Here is a 22,835-nt window from a genome sequence, read left to right as displayed (position 1 = left end):
AATTCGTGACAGACTCGTGGCAATCAGACTCCAGCCTAATTATAGGACAGTATTCATAATCTCAGCCTATGTCGCACAGCAGGGTTATGATAGTGAGGAAAAGAGTACATTTAGACAGCAGTTACAAGACCAGCTAGATAAACCAGAACAACAGGAACTGGTGATGGTAATGGGTGGCCTGAGTGCACATATCAGGACAGACAGAACAGGATATGAGGATGGTCTTGGTAAACACGGGTGGGACAACAGAAATAAAGAAGGAGAAGACATTCTAGACTTCTATATGACAAATGACTTGATGGTAGCTAACACACAATTTAGAAAGACAGACAGTCACAAGATCACATACAAAAGTAGCCAATATGCAATGCATTGGGGTAGAATCAGTGATTGCAAATTCATTCCCAGTGAAAGAGTTGGCCCACAGCATAAACCACTGGTTGCCACAATCAGCTGCAAGCAGTGGTTAGAGAAGGCTTTATGGTCAACAGAGACCAGGTTGAAGACATGGAAGTTGACTGGAGAGAAGGCACAACAGTTCAAGGAATTACTCAAGACTTTAGCACCTCAAGATGTAAAGAAAATAGGTGGAGTTAAAGAAAAATGGCAGTGCCTCAAAAAAGCATGTGTGAGGACTACAGAACAGATAAGCAGCTGAGCCATGAATGGAAATAAGGTACATAAGGAAAGCTGGTGGTGGAATGCAGAAGTGCAGGAAGTCATCAAAAGAAAGGAGGAGTGCAGGAATAAGTGGAAGATAGAAAAGATGGGCCAAACTAGGAAGGAATACTGGTTGTATTACTACACTGTTAGTAGGGTTGAGTAAGAGTTGTGATTTGCAGAGAAGGACTTTTGGGTTATATCTTGCAGTTGTATGGAAGGGGCAGCACATATAAGTGTGGAATCGTCAGCTTACTGGATTAAGGAGTTAAGAGAAGTAGCTGTGTTAAAATTATTAGTAAAGAGAATAAAGAGTAGGGGGCCAAGAATAGAACCTGCTGTACACCTAGAGTAACTGAAAGTAGAGGGAAGAGGTAATTTTCCCATTTTACAGCCTGTTGGCATCTTGTTAGATAATTCCTGAACCATGTAAATGCAGAGAGACTAAGATTTAGGTTGGAGAATACTGTCACCAGATTGTTCATAGGTTCATAAGTTGGCACTAGGCTATCGGCCCTAGGGCCTATACAAGCCTAGCCATAACAATTCCCTGGCTATTTCTTCCCACACTATTTACTTCCCTGGACCCCTGTCTAGCAGGTTGACTGACATGATCCCCGGGGTGAATTTCCTTTCTCCCATTCAATCGTCAAGGTTCCTTTTGAAGAGGGCCAAAAAGGTGCTCTGCTTGACATGTATGGGCAGTCTATTCCAGAGTCTGGGGAGTCTCTGGGTCAGGAACCTATCCCTCCAGCATGTTTTTATTTATTGTGATGACAAGGTTTAGATCCCTGGAGCATGTGGCTGTGAGGGATTGGAATTTCTTTAAATGTAGCATGTCCAACAGCTCTGGGTTTGACAAGGCCTTGTATGTTAAGCAGAGATTGCCTCCGAGTAGACGATATGCGACAGAGTGTAGCTGGAGATTTTTAAGGTGGTCAGCATAGGGCATCTGCTTTAGGCCTGTGATTCTTTTAGTGAGGTATTTCTGTGGCCTTTCCAGTTGTTGCAGATGTCTTGAGAGGTACATACCAAATGGGGAGTTGTATTCTATAATGGGTCTAATGAGGGATGAGTACAGTGGGACAATGACCTCCTTTTTTCTGGATGAAAAGCCCTTAGTGACGAGGTGTGCCACATAGAAGGATTTCCTGACTTTTGTGGCGATGTGGTTATCGAAGGTGAGACCACTGTCCACCTGGGTCACTAAGTCTCTTATCACACTTTTGGTTTTTAGTGTACTGCCACCTATGTGGTAATTCATGGGTACATGTTTTTTCCCAAAGGGGATAACTATACATTTCTTGGCATTGAGCTTGAGCCCATGGCTCTGGCACCAAGCATCTGTTTCTGTAAGGCCCTTTTGTAGAGTATCCACATCATTTGGGGATTCAATAATGGGTACCCAGTTTGCAGTCATCTGTGAATTTTGTTAGCCAGAGTCCCTTAGTGTTGGCCTGTACTTCAGAGAACTAGATGCCAAACAAGAGCAGTCCCAGGACTGAACCCTGAGGTACTCCACTTGTCACTTGTCACTTGTGGTGAGAGACAGTGTCAACGGCTCTTGACAGATCTAGAAAGATGGTTGACACTATTTTACCTTCATTCCTGTATTGATTTATGGTGTTTGTGAAGCTAAGCAGGGCAGTTGTAGTACTATGATTAGATCTAAATTCATGTTGTGATGTGGTAAATAGGTTATTAGTGGAGAGGTAATCCAAAAGTTATGAATGTATACATTTTTCCAGAATTTTGGATAGAGGGGACAGAATAGCAATAGGCCTATAATTTGATAGCTCTGTAGAGGTGCCACTTTTATTTAGAGGGATTATGTATGCAATTTCCAGAGAGATGGAATTTGCTGTTCAGTGATAGAACAATTGATACGAATTGAGACTGGATGAGAAATAGCATCAGCAGTTAACTTTAGATATTCATCTGGTAGACTATCAGCTGCCGTAGTGGTTGATTTAAGTTTTTTCATGCTACTTGTTGGAATGCGCTGGAAGGAAAAGACTGCATTAGCAAATAGCCCAGAGGGGCCACATCAATAAAGCTGCTGTATCCAGATGATGTAGCATTATAGGCAGACTCTGGCCAGGAACTTCAGTAAAGGGTAGGGGAATGGAATGAAAAACTGAAGGTACATGGGATGAAATGGAGTACAGATATGACAGTTGCAATGACAGCAAATGAGGAAATCAGAAGAAGCTGTGAAGTGAGATAGAAGGGAAATTAGCTCATCCTGAACGGGGTGCCATTCCAACACTAGATACACATACATATAAGCATTTAGCGTCACATGACGTGCAGACCTACAGACAGTTTAGAGGATTATTGATTCTCCTGCTCTGGAATGTGGGAGGAAACCTGAGCACCTGGCCAAAAAAAAAAAAAAATTGACACAGGGAAGGAATGTACACTCTGCACAACTGATGTTCCTGATTAAGCCAAATATGGTTTGGAATGCTAATCGTTTCTGTTATTTCCACAAAATCAAATACTTTTTCAGCTTGCCAGTGTGCTCAAGATCACCACTATAATTCATGACCATGAGGATTTTAATTCCATCTGTGAATACTATTCAGTAGCAGTCGTTTGAGTTATGAGCTAACAATGGAAGGTGACAGTGTACATCTGAATTAACTGTTTCTAGTAACGTGCTTATCTATTTTTTTCTTAGCACTGCATGTTTTTAGGGTGGACCATAACAAAGTTGAAATTAGTGAGCATTCAACTAGTAGATTTAGTGACTATGGTCATTCTGGAATTCAAACAATGTAAACAATTATTCATGGAGAAAGTTATTCCAAACTGTACTAGGTTTTAACACACTCATTACAACATTTAATCTCTGTGAAATTGACCTTGTAAAATCTAAAATAACATTCATTTATTCATTTATATATTTGTTTGCATTTGTTTGCTGGGAAAGTCTGACTGGGCAAAGCCCCTTTTCAGTGGAGAACAGTAAAAAAACTTACACATTACGTAGCTTTTGAATAAACAAACAGTAAGATTATACTATATAACACTCATGATTATGTAAGTTAATAGTTGATCACCATGGTGCACACAGTATATAGTATTTACAGCGTGTTACGTTTATCAAACTTTTGACTTTTAATCTGCACTTAATTGGACACATTTTAACTGAAATGTGTTGTTTCACAATTGTATAAAATTGGCTTACTCATCATAACACAGTGCTATAATAAACTTCCTCTAAAGCATGCTGTTTTACATTTAATAACACAGTAGATGTAGTTATGTAACTTTTAATGTGAATCTTTATTTAAAAACAATTTTTTTCTCTTTTTACATTTCCGAGACATACAAGATCAGTTCATTACTGCAGTGCTTAATTTTGGGTTTCCTATTTAAAGCTTCAGTACCCATACATAGTTATAGATAATGCATTTTACTTGTATTTAATATTATTTTGTATTTTCCTTTGTAGACATAGTTTGAAATTCTGTAATAGTTAAAAGTGTACATATTTGTGTATATGCACATATAGATTCACATGTCTCTGGAGCTGCCTGTATGAGGTTATCTGAAAGTATGTTATCACTAGAGTTCTGTTTTAATGCATGTTCATTGTTTTTTTTTCTTTTTTCTCCTGTTAGGTACTTCATGCTGGTAGTGGCACTACAAGCCCACGCTCAGAGTCAGAACTACACCGTGGCTGCACAAATCTCAGAACGCATCATTGTCAGGGTAACTGTCATCACATCATGTTGCTTTCTTCAGAAGTATACAAGTGTTAGATTATGAATCATGTACTACAGGGGCCTGGCCTTGATCAGTATACTAACTGTAATGTCACTGCTTTAGTAACTGGCTTGATGCTTTCAATGTAAAAGTTGTAAAATTTAGATTCATAGATTAGTACTAGACTAACTGCCCTTGCAGGCCATTTTAAGCCTAGCCAATTATCCATTGTGAGAGTCAAACCTGCCACCTTGTGTTTGTAAGGCAAACACCTTAACCATTAGGCCACCCTCCCAACCCTGAAACTCACATTTAAATATTCCCTAGCAATGATGTTTTAGGAGGCTAACCTACTAGTTGGCAAGGTTGAAATGGATGAGCATTCAACTGCTCAGATTAGACTAACAAACTTTGTACTTCCAAATCACCGTTCTTCATAACAAATTACTGTTAGTGGAATTTCTGTTTGTGTGCCAACAGTGATAGAACTGCATGTGTGTGTGTGCGCGAGTGTGTGTGTGTGCACATATGTGTTTGCTTGTTATAAAGAAACGCATCTAGAGCATTTCTCCCTGAGCCTCCCCTGAAAATTGGCTTTGTTCCAAGTTGGACTTTCCCGGTTAACAAATGTTAAATAAATAAAATAAAAAAATTGTGTTTTCTCCTCTCCCTCATGTTGATGGAACTATTGTCAGTATATAAAAATCTGAGAAGCATGGGGCCTTGTCTTCCCTACATTACAGGTGCAGAGGGTTTCCCCCCTGCAAGAAGAAATATATATATATATTTTAAAGAAAGGTTCATCGAGTGGAAGGTTCAACCATTTGTTGTCATCCAGTTGAACCATCACTGATTTTTAACTCCATGAAATTTGGGGGAACTGTTTTACGAATAGCCATGGATTTGGCTTGAGCAAACAGTTCTTTGAGTTTAATTTGTATTTCTGTGTCCTGGATGAGAGGCGAGAGGTGGTAAAGGTTTCAGCATCATTTCAACTCACAGTCTTTTAAGTTAATGTACAATAACATTGGGAGTGACTGAACTTGATATCATAAAGTAATGTACCTAAACAAAATGCTATGCAAGTTGCAGTGTCATTGTCCCTAAGGTATGACTAGAGAGACAGGCAAAGTTGGAGAAGGGTCCTCAGACAATAGCTTTTTCTACTACTTTTAAAATGCAGATTTATGTAGAATTTACGTAATTTATAGAACAGCATTTCAATCATTATTCACATAATTTAAAGGTAGTAATATTCCACAAATCTGGGTATAGTTAAAGTTTTCTATGTATTTATGTTGCTGGAGGAGAGGTCAGCATGAATCTTTAGAGAAGTTATATTTATATGGGTGTAATAATTTAAGTCTTCTTACTTCCTCAGATGTGACAACAGTGAGTGTGAAATATGCACTTGCAATGAGAGTGGTCTCATTTGTTTGAAAGCCTTGAAACCTCTTTAAAAACTAGTCCTCAAATCATAGAGCAGCTTACTTCAGTGCTGTACTGTTTCACGCTATGGGAAAAGTCTTGTCACATATCGTAGCATAGACATGCAATTAACTTGTATGACCACAGCAGACTGATAACCAAAGACATGCTACAACATGTAAAACTGCCACCATGAAGTCTTCCTCCTATATGTATGATAGCAAACAACAAATTATTAATCAAATATAGAGCACACTGTAGGACAGATGATTCAAATCTAACATGCAGCTGCAAAAAGACGCATGCAGTAAAGGACAGAGGTACACTTGTTTCCACATCTCCACTATGCATGCATGCATTATTAACCACAGCCATGTTACATTTTCAGGGCTTCTCTAATAGAGAATCCATTAACGAACAGTGTTCATGACAGCTGACTTGGAAAATAGTTGACATAATGACTGCCATATACCCAAGACAGTCTGCGCAGGGAAAAAGCATATATACAGAGTTGTAAACTTCTGTTCTCTATCAGTCACCCTTAGCAGTAAAACAGGAACAGTGTGCAACTGGACGTGTGCAGATTCAACTTCCAACTTGGCCTAATTGTTTGTATCCTTGTAATATGCTGCAGCTGGATTAAGATTTTGTAGTGAGCAGTATGAGAAGTTGTTCATTTAGCCAAAGCCAGTCACACACTGTCAGCTAAATTAATATTTTCTCCAAGCCTTCCAGCACAGTAGCCAAGTCTGCCTTGAACCTCATCCAGCATAGTATATTTATACATTTTCTACACATAAGTGGCTGCTTCATGCATCCAGACAATATAATTACATTATTTATAAACCATATTTCTTACTTTAATTGCTTTTGAAAACAAAAGACTGTAGTTTAAGATAATAATTCTCAGCTGGACAAGCTATAAAAGCATGCCTAATCCTTTAGGAAGTCCCCAGGGACTAACTACATTGGTGTCTGCCAAATTGGCTAGGACATCTGTGGTTTTCTGTCAGTGTGTAGGGTAATCCAGCAATTCTCCTTTGGCTTCATTTGAAAGCATTAGATATACAGAAAAGGAAATGGGGTTAAATAAATACTTGAGAAGTGGTTGCCTCTTGAAATATGTACTGACTGTTTTTCATTTAGAATGAAAGTTTCTTCTATTAAGACAGATTTGTAGACTTGCAAAGAGTGCTGCCTCACTTGTTCTAATTTGTATTTACATTCTTTATTTCCTGTCCTTTTTTTCTTTATTTATTTCTTAGAAAGTCTGACGAATGGAACTCTTGGTTATAGTTTCTAGTCACATGGCACCTCACCTTTTGCATACTAATAGTGTCACAGCAGTAAAAGGAAAGAATGACTGTGACATGTCCAAGTTCTTTTTACTCCTTCCATTTGCTTGCTATGCAGCTATTTTTAATATTGCCTTAGAATAAACATTGTTGGTTTCAAACAGGCTTTTTTTTGCTTGTTGTATCTTATACCACACATTTTTCAAAGTGCTGACCTCTTTGAGTTATAAATGTAGCATTAGAAATCCCACTGTTTATTTATTTATTTAACATTTGTTTACTGGGATGGTCCTACTGGGATAGAGCCCATTTTCGGCAGAGGCCCGGGGAGAAATGCTCTAGACACATGTTTTTGGAATGTGTGAGGAAACCAGAGCACCCAGAGGAAACCCACGCAAATGCAGGGGGGACACGCAGACTCTGCACAGAAGGAACCCCGGCTGAGAATTGAGATGGAGAACCTGTTGCTGTGAGTTGACCATGCTGATCACTGCACCAATGTGTCACAACTGTTTATCAATAACAACTGCTATTGGAAAGTGACTGTATTTTCTAGGGCCAAGGCCAGACTATATGTATCTATGTATGTAGGTATGCATGAATTTATTTATTTATTTAAATTTGTTTACTGTGATAGGGCACTGATCTCAGTGGATCATTTTCAGCCCCAGTCCAGGTCATATGAACAAAACAATAGCAGTGATTTAACATAGTACATAGTTCAGCTAATAAAACAGGTTTTCAAAATGCCTGCATAGTTATATAAAAGAGATACAAATTAAAATTACGTATATAAACAGTTATAAAACACTTTTGATAATATCTTCATAAAGCACTGCTGTGTCTGTTCACATTATTTATAATACTGAATTGATGGAAGGAGAGATGAGTCAAGAACAGATTTTTTAAGACAGGCTCAAGAGACTAGTTGAACTTGGTAAGCTGAAAGGGATTAGTAGAGGATTCTTGCTTGAGAGTGAGAAAATTAAATGAGATTAGTCTAGTGCTCCGAGAAGGGTAACATAGTGGTGATATTTTAAGGTGGTTGTTTTTTGTGGGTGCATTTGTAGATGGCAGATTGGGTTAGATGTAATTTAAGTTTTTTTCTGAATTCTCTGTAAGTTAGATTTCTGATGATAGGAATTGATTTAAAGAGTTTTTAAGTAAGAAGTGAGACTCAAAGGTCAATTAAATGAAGCTTGGTAAATGGAAACTGAAGGGAAGGGGGGCTGAAGGGAACAACGGATAAGTGGTAATGTGCTGTCTTTGTGGAGCACTTGCTGGCCCGGAGGAGAAACATTTCCAAAATTAATAATATGTAGTGGTGGGAATCACATATTTGTCAGGCTGGAAGACAGCAAGCCTTAGAAAGAACAGTGCAGTGGTGTCCCCTGTATAGTGCTAATACACAAAATGTCAGATGGAGTTGTCAGTGTTTGTAGGAAGGCCATTTTTTGGGAAGTAGCATTTCTGCCTTGGGTGACCAAGAATTAAGACGTTTTTCTGGACCAAAAAAAGTTTTTAGGTTGTTGACTGTGAAATTGAAAGTTAAAAGTTGATTGATCCAAATTCCAAAGTAACAGTAAAAAAATGCTTGGTAGCTTGTAGTTGTTTGGCTTTGATTTGTTATGTGCCAGTTGGGAAATGCACATTTGAGTTTGTCAGTGGTGCCAAAAAACATAACTTTATTGTTAATGTTTTTCTAACATCATCATGTCAGTGTTTTTCTGTGACTCAATTTTGCAAGAATGCTGGTTTGTAAACAAATGCAAATGAACATGCAATCTCTTCAGGAATGTCTGAAAATGTATTGCCATATTCTGTGCAGTTTGTCTTACTAATATATATTTTTGTAAAATGGGATAATACAATAGGCTAGAAAATGCATGCGGTGATTTGTCGCCAAACACAAATATTTGCAACAAGTTTCCAGCAGGCTCAGTGTGGAGAGGTGGGCACTGCAGTACCAATGCTATATTATATTAGCAGCCTCAACACTTCAACATTGTACAGTCATGAGAAGTGAATGCTTGGGTTTTGACAAAGTTCCCAAATTTTCCTTTTCTTTGAATTTAAACAGATAAAAAAAGGACACAGTGTTAAAAAAATATATCAGAACACCTTAAAAAAGCCCACATTCTAATTGTGAGCTTAATAAACAATGTACCCATTTATTGATATATTCAACTATAACAAGTGAATAATAGCATTGCAGCTCATCAAAGAGTATATGGCATTGTCCAGTCACCATCATATAGCACTATGTTTAATAGCAGCTTTACTGTACAAGATGAAGTTGCATTAGAGTCAGTGTAGAGAATTGTGGAACAAGATAGTTCTCATGGTATAGCTAGCACAGATCCTGGGACAGCAGAAGGCAGCAGGTAGTGGTCATACTGCAGGTAGAACAGATCCTGTGACAGCATAAGGCAGCAGGTAGTGGTCATACTGCAGCTAGGACAAATCCTGGGACAGCAGTAGGCAGCAGGTAGTGGTCATGCTGCAGTTAGCACAGATGCTGTGACAGCATAAGGCAGCAGGTAGTGGTCATACTGCAGGTAGAACAGATCATGTGACAGCATAAGGCAGCAGGTAGTGGTCATGGTGCAGCTAGCACAAATCCTGCGACAGCAGAAGTCAACAGGTAGTGGTGATGCTGCAGCTAGGACAGATGGTGTGACAGCAGAAAGCAGTAGGTAGTGGTCATGCTGCAGCTAGGAGAGATCCTGTGACAGCAGAAGGCAGCAGGCAGTGGTCATACTGCAGATAGAACAGATTCTGTGACAGCAGAAGGCAACAGGTAGTGGTCATACTGCAGCTAGGACAGATCCTATGACAGCAGAAGGCAGCAGGTAGTGGTAATGATGCAGCTAGGACATATCCTGTGACAGCAGAAGGCAGCAGGTAGTAGTTATACTGCACGTAGGACAAATCCTGTGACAGCAGAAAGCAGCAGGAAGTAGTCATGCTGCTTCTAGGACAGATCCTGGGACAGCAGTAGGCAGCAGGTAGTGGTCATACTGCAGTTAACACAGATTCTGGGACAGAAGTAGCAGCAGGTAATGGTCAATCTGCAGTTAGCACAGATCCTTCAACACCAGTAGGCAACAGGTAGTGGTCATGCTGCAGCAAGGACAGATCATATGACAGCAGAAGGCAGCAGGTAGTGGTCATGCTGCAGCTAGAACAGATCCTGGGACAGCAGAAGGCAGCAGGTAGCTTGAGTCTACACATACCAGAGCAGGCTGTCTGCAAGCACCATGTATAAATAAGCTTCAGCAGTTTACCAACACCTACTGTCAGGTGTCCAGTCACGCAAATTCTTATTGGGCCAATGAAAGAAGCAGAAAGGAGAGCATTGGACAGCAGGAAGTGTGGGAGGTACACACAGAAGGTACGCATAGAGGAAAAGGGGAAATGCAGGGCACACATTTTTATGGTGATCTGCACTACCTTTTGTATATTTGCAGAGAGAAGTGATGATGGAAAGTGATAGGAAAACGGGGAGGAAAGGTAAGGAATGATAGATAGTGATTGGACAAATGCAAAGTAATACAGACAGGTGGATGTGCACACACCAGGAAGGAGAGACATGGGCTGCACAGCTCATAAAGGATGCAACAAAGTGACACTGTCCTACTTAAGATTTGTCGTTGTCAGCAAACAGGTAACAGCATGTGTACTAGTACCACAGATTATAGCACCATATGTATTCCAAACAGTATATGTCAGTAGCAGGAGATACCTTTGTATCCTGAAGGCTGTATTCAGACAAGAAGCTATTTTATTTTTGTGAGAAGTACTAAGTTAAGAGACCAACAGTCCTCTCCAATTTAGGTGCAGTTGTATATGAGACCTAGTTCAAATATTTATTAGCTGTGTTAAGATATATTAGATGTTTTCATTTAATTACATTTTATTAACATTTTGATTGTGCAGTGATTTAGTAACTCTCCTCAGAGTCTTCTCAGGCATACACTAGTGTGAAATTCACTGTTGTTTCCTGAGTTTATCTTTCAGTCCATTAGCATGACTCTCTATCTGCTTTTGCACTGCTCCCACAGTGCAGCAGCCTAAGTGTGTATTTTTATATCCGTTTTCCACTTGGACTGAACACTGATCAGTGTGAGACATGGTATTTACACTTTTTGGTATTTTTAATGTTTTTGTTTTTCTGGTGTGTGTGTGTGTGTGTGTGTGTGTGTGTGTGTGTGTGTGTGTGTGTGTGTGTTAGAGTACACCACTAATTCACACTGGAGATAATATGAGAATGGAAAAGATGCCAGCTGATGTTATAGAATGTTGCACTAATTATTTCTATGGATGGAAGGAATTTGTGCACATCATGGCATAATACAGTGATTTATACATTGTGGTTAGGAAAGTAAGAGGAACGAAACTGAACAAATCATGATATCCACACCCAAGATGTGTAAAAACAGCATGAATGGTATGAAATAAGTATCCTTAGAATGAAATCAGAAGGAAGAAGTTTAAGCTGATATATCCCGTGTAATAATATTTATTAGCAGAACTCTAAATAGAAATAATGTCAGGATAAATATTCACATAAATCAGTTTTACATAGGAAGGAAAATGTATTGTGACAGCAGAAACTAGGCAGTTGTTGGAATAATATAACTTTCAGTTTCATAAGTTTCTGATCCTTTTCTGACTGTTCACCAATGTTTGTGGCAGAGCATGTATCTCACATATGTACACATAAATGGTGCCTTATCTTTTAGAGCTGACCTAATACTCAGTTAACCTTTCACATCTGACATAAGGACAGCAAGTGCATGGTTTCTCTGGGGTACTGATACTGTTGCAATATTTTTCTTTGATGGAGTTTAAAAATTCTGCAGACATATCACAAAATGCATAACACTTTACTTTCTATTTGTTTGTCCATATATATATATATATATATATATATATATATATATATATATATATATATATATATATATATTCCTACTACTTTAGTCTTCATGAAATTCCAAGTCATTAGCATTTGAGCTGTACTTCCCAAAGGCTTTGGCGTACATAATCACATTTAAATTTTTTGGGTCAAATTGTAAGAAACTTTGTTTTGAATTAAAAGTCTGTTTTTGTAACACAGATTTTCACCATTTGTTATATAGTGTGTGTGTGTGTTTGTGTGTGTGTGTGTGTGTGTGTGTGTGTGTGCGCGCGCGCATGTGTATGTGTCATACCTGTCAACTGTCCAGAATTTCACACACTGTACAGATTTTTCTGTCATATTGGTCTTTAACTCATAAAAGTTGATTTTTTTCTGTCAAATAATTGTGGATTGAAGTCAGTGAATAATGACATACATTTAAGTTTCAGACTTCATTGATTTCAGAAAATGCATGCTAAAAACTGTTATTCTAGCAAAGTTTGTGTTTATAGGAGTAGTATTTAAAAATCTGTCTATTTTTGGGCCTCAGCACCCCCATTATTTTTTACTTTGAGCAGATTTCTTGTCCTAAAAGATTTAGAGGCATGGTGTGTGTGTGTGTGTGTGTGTGTGTGTGTGTGTGTGTGTGTGTGTGTGTGTGTGTGTGTGTGTGTGTGTGTGTACCTGTGTGTGCCTGTTCAGGCATATCACTGCAAAAATAGATTTAAAATACTTTTTGTGGAGAAAGAAATACTTGAGGCAACAAAGATAAACAACAAGAGCACCTTAGGAATGGAAACATCAAACAGTTGTAAGGAAGACAGCAGCTAATTTAATGGAAGTGGCAGAAATATTAGTGGAAACCAGTTAATGTACACAGTGGATTGATGTAACGATGAAAATCCAAACAGAAAATTTTAACCATACTTTTCTTTCTTGAATACATTAGATTAACGAAAATAGTTGTGCTTGCACCACAAAAAATCAATCATCTATCTAGCTGTGCTTGAACCACAAAAAATCAATCATCTGTTTTATCTGTCTATCTATCTAGCTGCATGTCTGTCTGTCTATCTCTTCCTATCTAGCTATTTATTTTTTTCCTGAAAATATGAATAGTGCTATAAGCCTGTTACCTGATTTTGATAGTAGACACAAAAGTGAGACTGCACTGAAATGAAAGGATTTTGTTGTAAAACTAAGACACCATGTCTGAGCGTTCTGAGGGAATCTTATTTCACTGCGAGACAAGTGTTTTATAATACCAGACTGAGTTACACAAATTGTCACAGAAAAGGCTTGAATGTGAGTAATAGATGCAGCTTGTGTGTGTATCAGTTGAGTGTTCATGCCGATCTACACAAAATGCCCATCAACATTTTAAGCAACCAGGAAGCAGGTGTAGATTTATTATAATCAATAGAAGTCAGTAGTTAATGTAAATGGTATCTACACTTAGAAGGGCAGCACAAGTAAATGGAGGAGCAGAGAGTTAGTTCATCACCAATTGTTTTACAAGCACTTTATTACTGATGCATATGAAAGGTTAGGATTAGTTATGCCTGTTTAACGGTAATATAAAGATTTGCATTTATCATCATGGAAACATTGGTGGGGTGGTTGTGGGAGGTGAATACGCTAAGGGAATATAAAAAATGTTAGCATTATAGTAGCCTGAAAATGGCACATCAGTGAACTGCCAAGCTGAAACCACCTTTTGAACACTTCAGTACTCACTGTCATTTACTTTAACTTCTTCTTACAACAGGCACACTGGATTCAAATAAGACACCTGACAAGCTATTGCTTCAACAGCCTAATTAGCCCTCATACAAGAGTGGTTAAAACTGCCCATTGATCAGAAGGAAGATGTGACGTTAGCCATAACTCACTTATTCAGAACTGAAGAGTAACACGTTTAACTCATCCGTGCCTGTTGTGTACTTTTACAGAGTACTATATGTGACTACCGTACCCAGCACTTTTTTCCTGTTCTTCATACAGCACTTCTAACATATCCATATGCTTCTCATAAAATACAAATCATTTATGCGTAGTTATATTTAGTCTACACATACAAAAGCAGGGTCACCTGCAAACTGTACCCAAAAATGGAAAACCACAAGGCTTACTGCAGTTACATAAAAAGCACCTCTCAGTACAGCAGCACAGGTGACCTTTTCTTCACTGAGCAACCAGTTAAAATTGCAGTCATCAGATAATGATAGACATGCGAGTTTCAGATTTAATAGCCCTCAGGAAAAAGATTGCTAATGCAACATCTATTATTCTAGCAACTTCCTATTTGTATAATGGTAATATCTGTTACTGACTTTGGTCCTTTATCCACTATTATTCTGTAGCTTCAATTAGTCTTGAACTAAGAGTTTTAATCGTGTGGGGGTGCAGTGGGTTCACATTTTATTCTGACAGCAGTGAGATGGGAAGATACATTCATATGTGGCAGTTATGTGTGTGTTTATTCATTTATTTAATCTCAACCATATAAGGTGTACAGGCACAGTCACAGAAGTGACTGTAGTTGATGGTTACATATTTGTGTGTGTGCTTGGAGGGCATAGATGCTCTCAGTTGTTCCTGATTTTGCAGAATGTCCCTGACTTTTTGCCACATATGTTGGCTTTCTATCACACTTATAAAGTTTGTCACTTTTTTCTCTGCCAAATAATTGAGGACTATTGTCAGCATATAATGGAAGGCATGTGAGTTACAGACTTACCAGCCTTCTGAAAAAATATTCCAATGTAAAGCCTATTATTCCTGAAATTTCTGTGTACGAAAAATATCTGATTCTGATTTTGGTCCTTACATTTTACATGTAATTTTTTCCTTGATTCTTGAGCTAAGAGATTGAGAGGTCTGTTGGGGAAGGGGGGGTGCAATGGGTTTACACTGTATTCTGACAGCAGTGACCTGAGACATTCCATTATGGCAGTTATTTCTATATTTATTTATTAATTTGTTCATAATCAAACATTTTGCAAATGAGAAAATATTATTTTAATTTTATGTCATATTAATATTTCTGTTAATAACGTGGACAAGATAGAGTTGATGATAATAGTGTCAGCTGAAAGATTACATAATGGTAGAAATTGCCAAAGAGAACTGTTTTTTGACTACCATCACTTTGCTAATATTTGTAGTTGTTTAGCAGTAAATACACTATTTATGCATATCTTCATATTTTATAGAAATGTCTGAGACAGAGTCCAAATAGCAAGACAGAACAAGAGCTCATAGGGCAGCTCAGCACCCAAGTCAGAAATGTCTGCTGACCCAAATACAGAGACTTACTTTTTTGCCAAATTATAAAGTAATAATTCTGTTAATAATTGACTCAGAACACTTAAATAGTGCTGAGAAAGATGGATCTGATACCTCCTGTTTTTCTGCTACCAGTTTGCAGATAATTATACTTGTTTAGTAACAAAATAATCATAAATGTCATATTTCTGTAAATATCTCTCTCACTGTCTACATGAACACCTCTGGGAAATGTGATCAGTCACCATACAGTCCGGTATTGCTCCTCCGACAAATGAGTGCACCACACAAGAGAAAATGGGAGTTGTTTTCCAGAAATATTATAAATATATGCCATATGTTATTACTTATATTAATTACTTGAATCAGAAGGTGTTTATATGGTACTCCTTAATAATCAAAAATTAAATTATACAAAATACTGGAAAAGTTTTGCTATGGTAGTTGAGGTCCAGCTAATACTACTTTTAGATTTTTACATTTATTTGCCCATTAGATATGCAAATATGCATTCAGTTAATAATTATGAAAATATCTCAGAAATGGTTTGATGTCTGCAAAATTGCTTTGAAGCAAATTAAAGATCACATCTTTATGAATAAAAATCACACTGATAGTTGGGTTCAAACTGTTACTACTAGAGAGGTATAAAGATTGTAATAAAGAAATGTATGTATTATCTAATTACTTATTTAATATATAATCACCCTTATGTCAGACTGGCTAACTAATATCACCACTGTTTTTCCATTTCTTTTTTCAAATGTTCAGAAGCCTGAAGGTTGTTTTTGCCACCTTAACAGATCAAAGTCTTTTAATTTTGAATATTCCTGGCATCTGTATGTTGGAGGAGGGATCAGACAACTGGGTGAAAGCAATTGCTGAATGGACAGAAAGCTGGAACAGCTGTTCAGAAGTCAGTTTATGACATGTACAGGCTTTTTGTCAGTGTAGATGGTGTGTGAGAATACAGAGGAGCATATGCCCTCTTCGAAAAGTAGGCTTTAATTGTCTTTGTTTGTCTGGGTTTCAGTCATTTGAGATAGATGTTTTGAGTGGCAGGTGTGAAAGCTGCCAGCCTAGCTAGAGAGAATTTTATAGATAATTGTATTATTTGTAAATATCAATGTAAGACATGGGCTTGCTGTCTTAAATGGAAAAAAAAAACTGCTGTTAGATGTGGAACTGAAAAAAATGAAACAGTGCTCTCTACTGACCAAAGTAAAGCATGTTGTGACCATTTGATGTAGACAGTGGTGCCGAAGAGTCTAGATAAAGAAATTGTTTTCTATTGTTTTAACCAAGAGTTAAATTGCTAGATTTAAACATGCAAATGTATTTTTATTGCTCTGCTTCCTGACCAGCTGCAAGATAACAAAAGGAGATGTTAAGAACGTAAATGCAGTTTCTGTTAGCCTGGGAACCCAGGGAAGTGTGAAGAATGATGTAATGTGTAGCCTGGGAACTCCAGGAAAGTGTGAAGAATGATGTTTGTCTTAACCATCCAACTCATCAGCACTCTGCCTGTTTTCTTATGTAAGTTTATCATAGACTTGTGTTCGCTCAGAAATAGCTAAAAACTAGAAAGATTAGAAAAAGTGTTTTTCTGTGATGTCAGAACTGTACTACTGAATTATTTTAAGTATTTTTCTGTGATCTCTGAACTCTTGACTTGCACTGTGTAGTAAGAAGTATTGTCTTGTGTTTTTATTATTTATTATTAAATATTTTAAAGCCTTTCAACTGTGGCTGTTTTGTGTAGAGATAATTTAAGCTCTAGAGTACATTGCATATTTATAGTGATTACTGTACCAAGTCACTTTAATAATCCTTGACTGTTTAGTTATACTACCAAATGGATAATAATATTGCACAGTAATAATTGGACACACTTTTAAGGGCCTTTGAGTAGCTGATAAATATTAGATGGGTGGTGGCAGGCGGTACTACCATATAGTCTGGGTAATAGGGGCACAGCTGGAGAACCTGTGCCAGCCTTTACCAGGAGTGTCTGTGTGGTTGTATAAACTCTTATCTCAAAGTGTGTGCATGTCAGCTACTTGGGCAGGGACACGAAGCACTGGTTGAACAGAGAGGGTCCTGCAGGTTTTAGCTTGCACAGCTAGGCTGAGATCTGGACCCTATAGCTGTGCAAGTGGGGAGTCTTATTGGGGACCTGGAGAGCAAGGGAGTGACCAGCCCTGGACTGACTGTGATCTCTGTGTGCTCTTAAGGGAAATTGCACTTTACTGCATGTATTTGTTATCCTTTCTTCCTATATGAGATGCCCCTCACTGGTGTTAGTGGTGAGGATTGAGGCTCCTTGATTGCTGGGCCAGGGCACGGGCATCACATATTAATTGTTTGGCAGTGGTGGGATATCCACATCACATATTAATTGGTTGGCAAATACTAATTGGCTTGTAGTGGTGTGGGTAGAGTGAATTCCTGTATCTTGTGTACAGTGAGCTTTGAAGGTGTTTTGTACTCTAAAACAGCCATGCAGTGAATACTCAGAGTTCAGATCACAATTGTTTTATTTATTTTGTTAGTTTAGTTAGTCAGGGTGAGCAGGCAGCATGTCAGCAGAGGAGTATGGAAAGCTGACTAGGAGCCATCTGGCGGAGATGTGCCAGGCTAGTGGACTGGTGCATGGAAACCTGACTAATTCAGACCTGATTGCAGCCTTGGTTACAGCAACCAGGAGGACAATCAGACTGGCAGTGGAGATATAATACCTTCGGCGAATGGACAGCTCAACTTTTCTGCAGACGACTTAAAAAATCCATCAGGAGCTAAAGAGACTTGAGTTGGAGGCCAGGCGTTTGGAGATAGAAGCTGAGGAAAAAGAGAGGCAGAGGAAGCATGAGAGAGAAATACTGACTCTTCGCCAGAGTCATAGAGGTAATGGGGAAGGGAGTAACTGGATCCCAGAAGCACAACAGGTCAGTAAATTTCTTCCGCAGTTTAAAGAGGGGGATAATTTTGATAGTTTCATTCATATGTTTGAGAGGGTATGCAAACAGTATAGTGTTGACCAAAAGCTCTGGGTACGGTTCCTGACCCCCTTACTCCGTGGTAAAGTTGTAACTGTTTTGTCAAAAATGTCTGATGTTGTATGTTTTGATTATACTGCTGTTAAAAAGCATTTGTTAGAATTGTTAAGCTAACACCTGAAACGTATAGGAAAAAGTTTTGTGAGCATTGACACAAGGCAGATGAAAGTGTGTGTGAATATGTTGCTGAACTGAGCACTTATTTCCGTAGGTTGGTGAGTGGATGTCAGGTCACCACTTTTGAAGGGCTTGCAGACCTTTTGGTGAGGGAACAAGCCCTTAGCACTTTGCCTGAGGACATGAGGATCTGGATAGCTGATAGACAATGTGCTACTTCAGATGAATTGGGGAAGAAGGGAGACCTATACCTGGCAAGCAGGGCAGCTCTACACAGGAAAGGGTCCCCCAGTACTGCTCATGGGTCTAAAGGAACCCATGGTGGGCATCACAGAATACCCCAACAGAATCTGCCAGTAGCAAGGGAAGCCACTAGTCCAGGTACATGTCCAGGAGCTAGGGCTAAATGTTTTGAATGCAACCAGTGCGGCCATGTGGCATACAGGTGTCCAAGAAGGCAAGGTGGGGAACAAAAGGTAAGAGTGCCAGTAAGTGGGAAAGACAAAATGCCAATAGTAGGCTGTCTTGAGAGACAACAGGGGTACTATACTACCATCCTGCAGATGTCCTGAGAGGGAAGGATTTGGATGAGGCAGTACCATTTGCTTATGCAATTACACGCAGTCAGGCTAGGAGACAAGCATGTGGGTCTGGTAGCCTAGGGGAGACCCAGACAGACTGCATATTTGCAGCCAGGAATGGTGAGGTGGTTACTTGAGGGAGGGAGCTACCCTGTAGCAGTGAGACTGAAGGTGAGCCACAGCTGCTTGGGGGTACTGATGTTCCCTTGGACAGAGTGATTGCAAAGTTAGAGGTGAGTAGTAGTACCCAGGTTGACAGTGAGGCACCACTGTCAGAGGATGCCAGACTTCCTGTGGAAGGGGAGGTGAGAAGGGTTACAAGGAGAGAGTTAAGACAGACTCAGCTCTCAGACCCTACATTGCAAGGCCTGAGGCAGGCAGCTAGGGAGCCACCTGATTTTCAAGGAAAGGGGGAATCTGTATACTGGGACAAAGGGTTACTATACAGAGAGTAGACCCTTGAGGGAGGGCTAAAAGGTGAGAGAGTACAGCAGTTGGTAGTGCCTAGAGCCTACCGCCTGGCACTTCTAGCCATAGCCCTTGATATTCCCTTTGCAGGTCATATGGGCATAAAACATACAAAGAGGCGTATTATGCAGAACTTCTACTGGTCTGGAATTTCCAGAGATGTAACAGGGTACTGCAAGACCTGTTAGCAGTGCCAAAAGGTAGGCAAGACAGGAGACAAGGTGAGAGCTCCTTTGATGCCTTTGCTTGTGATCGAGGAGCCATTTCAGAGGGTAGCTATGGATAATGTGGGTCCTCTGAGTACCCCACATTCCACAGGGAAAAAGTATATCCTAGTGGTAGTGGATTATGCTACACAAAACCCTAAGGCAGAGGCTTTGTCCTCCATTGAGGCAGAGAAGGTGGCAAATGCTTTGTTAGAGATTTTCAGCAGGGTATGTTTCCCAAAAGAGATACTGACTGACAGAGTGCCAGTTTCATGTCAGACCTGCTGGCTTGTCTGTGAAAGTCCTATGGGGTGAAGCACATGAAGACCACCCCCTACCATCCCCAGACTAATGGTCTGTTTGAGAGGTTAAACTCTACAATAAAGTCCATGCTACGGGCGTTTGCAGATCAGTTTAAGAGGGAGTGGGACAAATATTTGCCCCATCTGTTGTTTGCTTACAGAGAGGTTCCCCAGGAATCCACTATTTTTCCCCCTTTGAGTTGCTGTATGGGCATAGGGTGAGAGGACCTCTAGATTTAATTTGAGATGAGTGGAAAGGTGAGTGTGAGTCTCACAAGGAGTCTGTTGTGGCGTACATCCTAAAACTCAGGACAAGGCTCAGGGAACTCATGGGCTTGGCCCAGGAGAACCTGGCAGAAGCCCAACAACAGAAAAAGGTGTGGTATGACAGGAATGCTCGAGCTAGAGAGTATACTGTGGGGCAGCAGGTAATGGTTCTCATTCCTGTCAGACACAACAAACTGCAAGCAGCTTGGGTGGGACGCTACAAGTTGGTAAGAAAGGTAAGTGATGTTAACTACATGGCAGAACTGCTAGGCAGAAGGCAGGGGCACAAATTGTACCATGTTAACATGATGAAACCTTACCATGATAGGGAGGCCCTTGTGCGGGTCATTTGCAGTGGATTGTAGGAGGAGTCTGAGGGAGATCTGGGGACTGATCTCCTCGGTGAGGCTCGGGCTGACACCTCAGTGGAAGGGGTAGCAATGTCCCAGCAGCTGTCTCCTACCCAGGTTCGAGAAATCTGAGCAGTGTTGCAGGAATTTGGGGACATGTTCACTGAGAAACCAGGGTGCACCCACCTGGGGCAGCACCAGGTGGATACGGGACCCCAAAGGCCTATTAGGCAGGCCTCTTATAGAGTGCCTGAGAGAGTCAAACAGACTCTGAGGGAGGAGGTACAGGATATGTTGGAACTAGGGGTGATACAAGAGTCCAGCAATCCCTGGGCCTCCCCAGTGGTGCTGGTGCCAAAGAAGGATGACAGCACCAGGTTCTGTGTGGACTACAGGAAATTAAATAGTCACACAGAGTCAGATGCTTACCCCATGCCTAGGACAGATGAGGCCCTAGAGCAGCAGGGTGGGGCTAAGTATCTTACAACCATTGATCTTACCAAGGGTTACTGGCAAGTGCCCTTGACTCCCAGTGCTAGAGAGAAGTCAGCCTTTGTGACCTTTTGGCTTGTATGAGTTCACAAAGATGCCCTTTGGGATGAAGAATTCCCCAGCAACTTTCCAGAGGCTGGTAGATCATATCCTAGCAGAAGCAGGAGGGTTTGCCCTTGTTTACCTTGATGATATTGCCATCTACAGCCATTCCTGGCCAGAGCACCTTCAGGGTGTCAGGGAGGTGCTGGGCAGACTACAGAGGGCAGAGTTGACCATTAAGCCAAGCAAATGTCAGGTGGGTATTGCAGAGGTCTCCTACCTAAGACATATAGAGTGGGGAGTGGTAAGATAAGGCCAGAACCTGACAAAGTGGTAGCCATTCAGGCATGGCCTGCACCTGTTACTAAAAAGCAGGTGAGGGCATTTATAGGGACAGCAGAGTACTACAAAAAGTTCATCCCCAGCTATAGTACCATAGTTGCTCCCCTCCCAGACCTGACAAGGAAGAACAGCCCAGATAAGGTAGTGTGGACCCCAGCATGTGATCAGGCATTCCAGAAGCTTAAAGAAGCTTTTGGAGGACCCCCTATGTTAGACAGTCCATATTACAGCAAAGAATTTGATGTGCAGATGGATGCTTCAAACCATGGGGTGGGGGCTGTACTTAGCCAGATTTCTTCAGAGGGAGAAGAGCACCCAGTGGTTTATCTCAGTCATAGGCTCTAACCCAGGGAGGAATGCTATGCAGCTATATAAAAGGAATGTCTATCCAGAGAGAATTTTATAGAAAATTCTATCATTTGTAAATATCAATGTAAGACACAGGCTTGTTGTCTTAAATGGAAAAAACTGCTGTTACATGTAGAACTGAAAAAAAATGAAACAACAGTGCTCTCTTCTGACCAAAGTAAAGCATGTTGTGACCCTTTGATCTAGACAGTGGTGCCGAAGAGTCTAGATGAAGAAATTCTTTCTATTGTTTTAACCAAGAGTTAAATTGCTAGATTTAAACATGCAAATGTATTTTTATTGCTCTGCTTCCTGACCAGCTGCAAGATAACAAAAGGAGATGTTAAGAATGTAAATGCAGTTTCTGTTAGCCTGGGAACCCAGGGAAGTGTGAAGAATGATGTAATGTGTAGCCTGGGAACCCCAGGAAAGTGTGAAGAATGATGTAATGTGAATCAGAACTGCAGTTTCAATTTAAACAGAGAGAACGAGAGAGGATTAAGCATTTTTGTCTTGACCATCCAACTCATCAGCACTCTGCCTGTTTTCTTATGTAAGTTTATCTTAGATGTGTGTTCTCTCTTAGAAATAGCTTGAAACTAGAAAGATTAGACTACGTATGTGTGCTCTTAAGGGAAATTGCACTTTACTGTGTGTATTTGTTATCCTTTCCTCCTATATGAGACGCACCTCACTGGTGTTAGTGGTGAGGATTGAGACTCCTTGATTGCTGTGCCAGGGCACGGGCATCACAGCAGGCACTTGGGTATTTGAGGAAAGAACATAGACCCAGTATTATGAAGAGGATTCTGTGGTGAAGAAGTTTCATAGTTTAACTTTTTGTAACTTTTAAAGTTGAGAAATACAGATTTGTTTACAGCTATATTGCAAAAATGCATTCTCAGAATTTTGGTTCAGGTAAAAACTATCTAGATAGGAAATCTACAGGAGTCAGGATGTATGAAATTCCACTCAT

General features: G+C 39.9%; 1 protein-coding gene across 1 annotated transcript in view; it reads left to right on the top strand.

The window, feature by feature from the left end:
• The window catches only part of LOC122797789 (myelin regulatory factor-like), a 617,672-nt gene that overhangs the window by 281,386 nt on the left and 313,451 nt on the right, over positions 1-22,835 (top strand). The window contains exon 4 of the mRNA XM_044066309.1: positions 4,290-4,380. Within this exon, the coding sequence (XP_043922244.1) occupies positions 4,290-4,380 (91 nt within the window). The remainder of the gene's footprint in view (positions 1-4,289; positions 4,381-22,835) is intronic.

The sequence above is a fragment of the Protopterus annectens genome, chromosome 3.part1 (assembly GCF_019279795.1).
Source record: "Protopterus annectens isolate FY-2018-M chromosome 3.part1, PAN1.0, whole genome shotgun sequence".
Lineage (NCBI taxonomy): Eukaryota > Metazoa > Chordata > Ceratodontiformes > Protopteridae > Protopterus > Protopterus annectens.
This window is presented reverse-complemented; position numbering and strand designations above follow the sequence as displayed.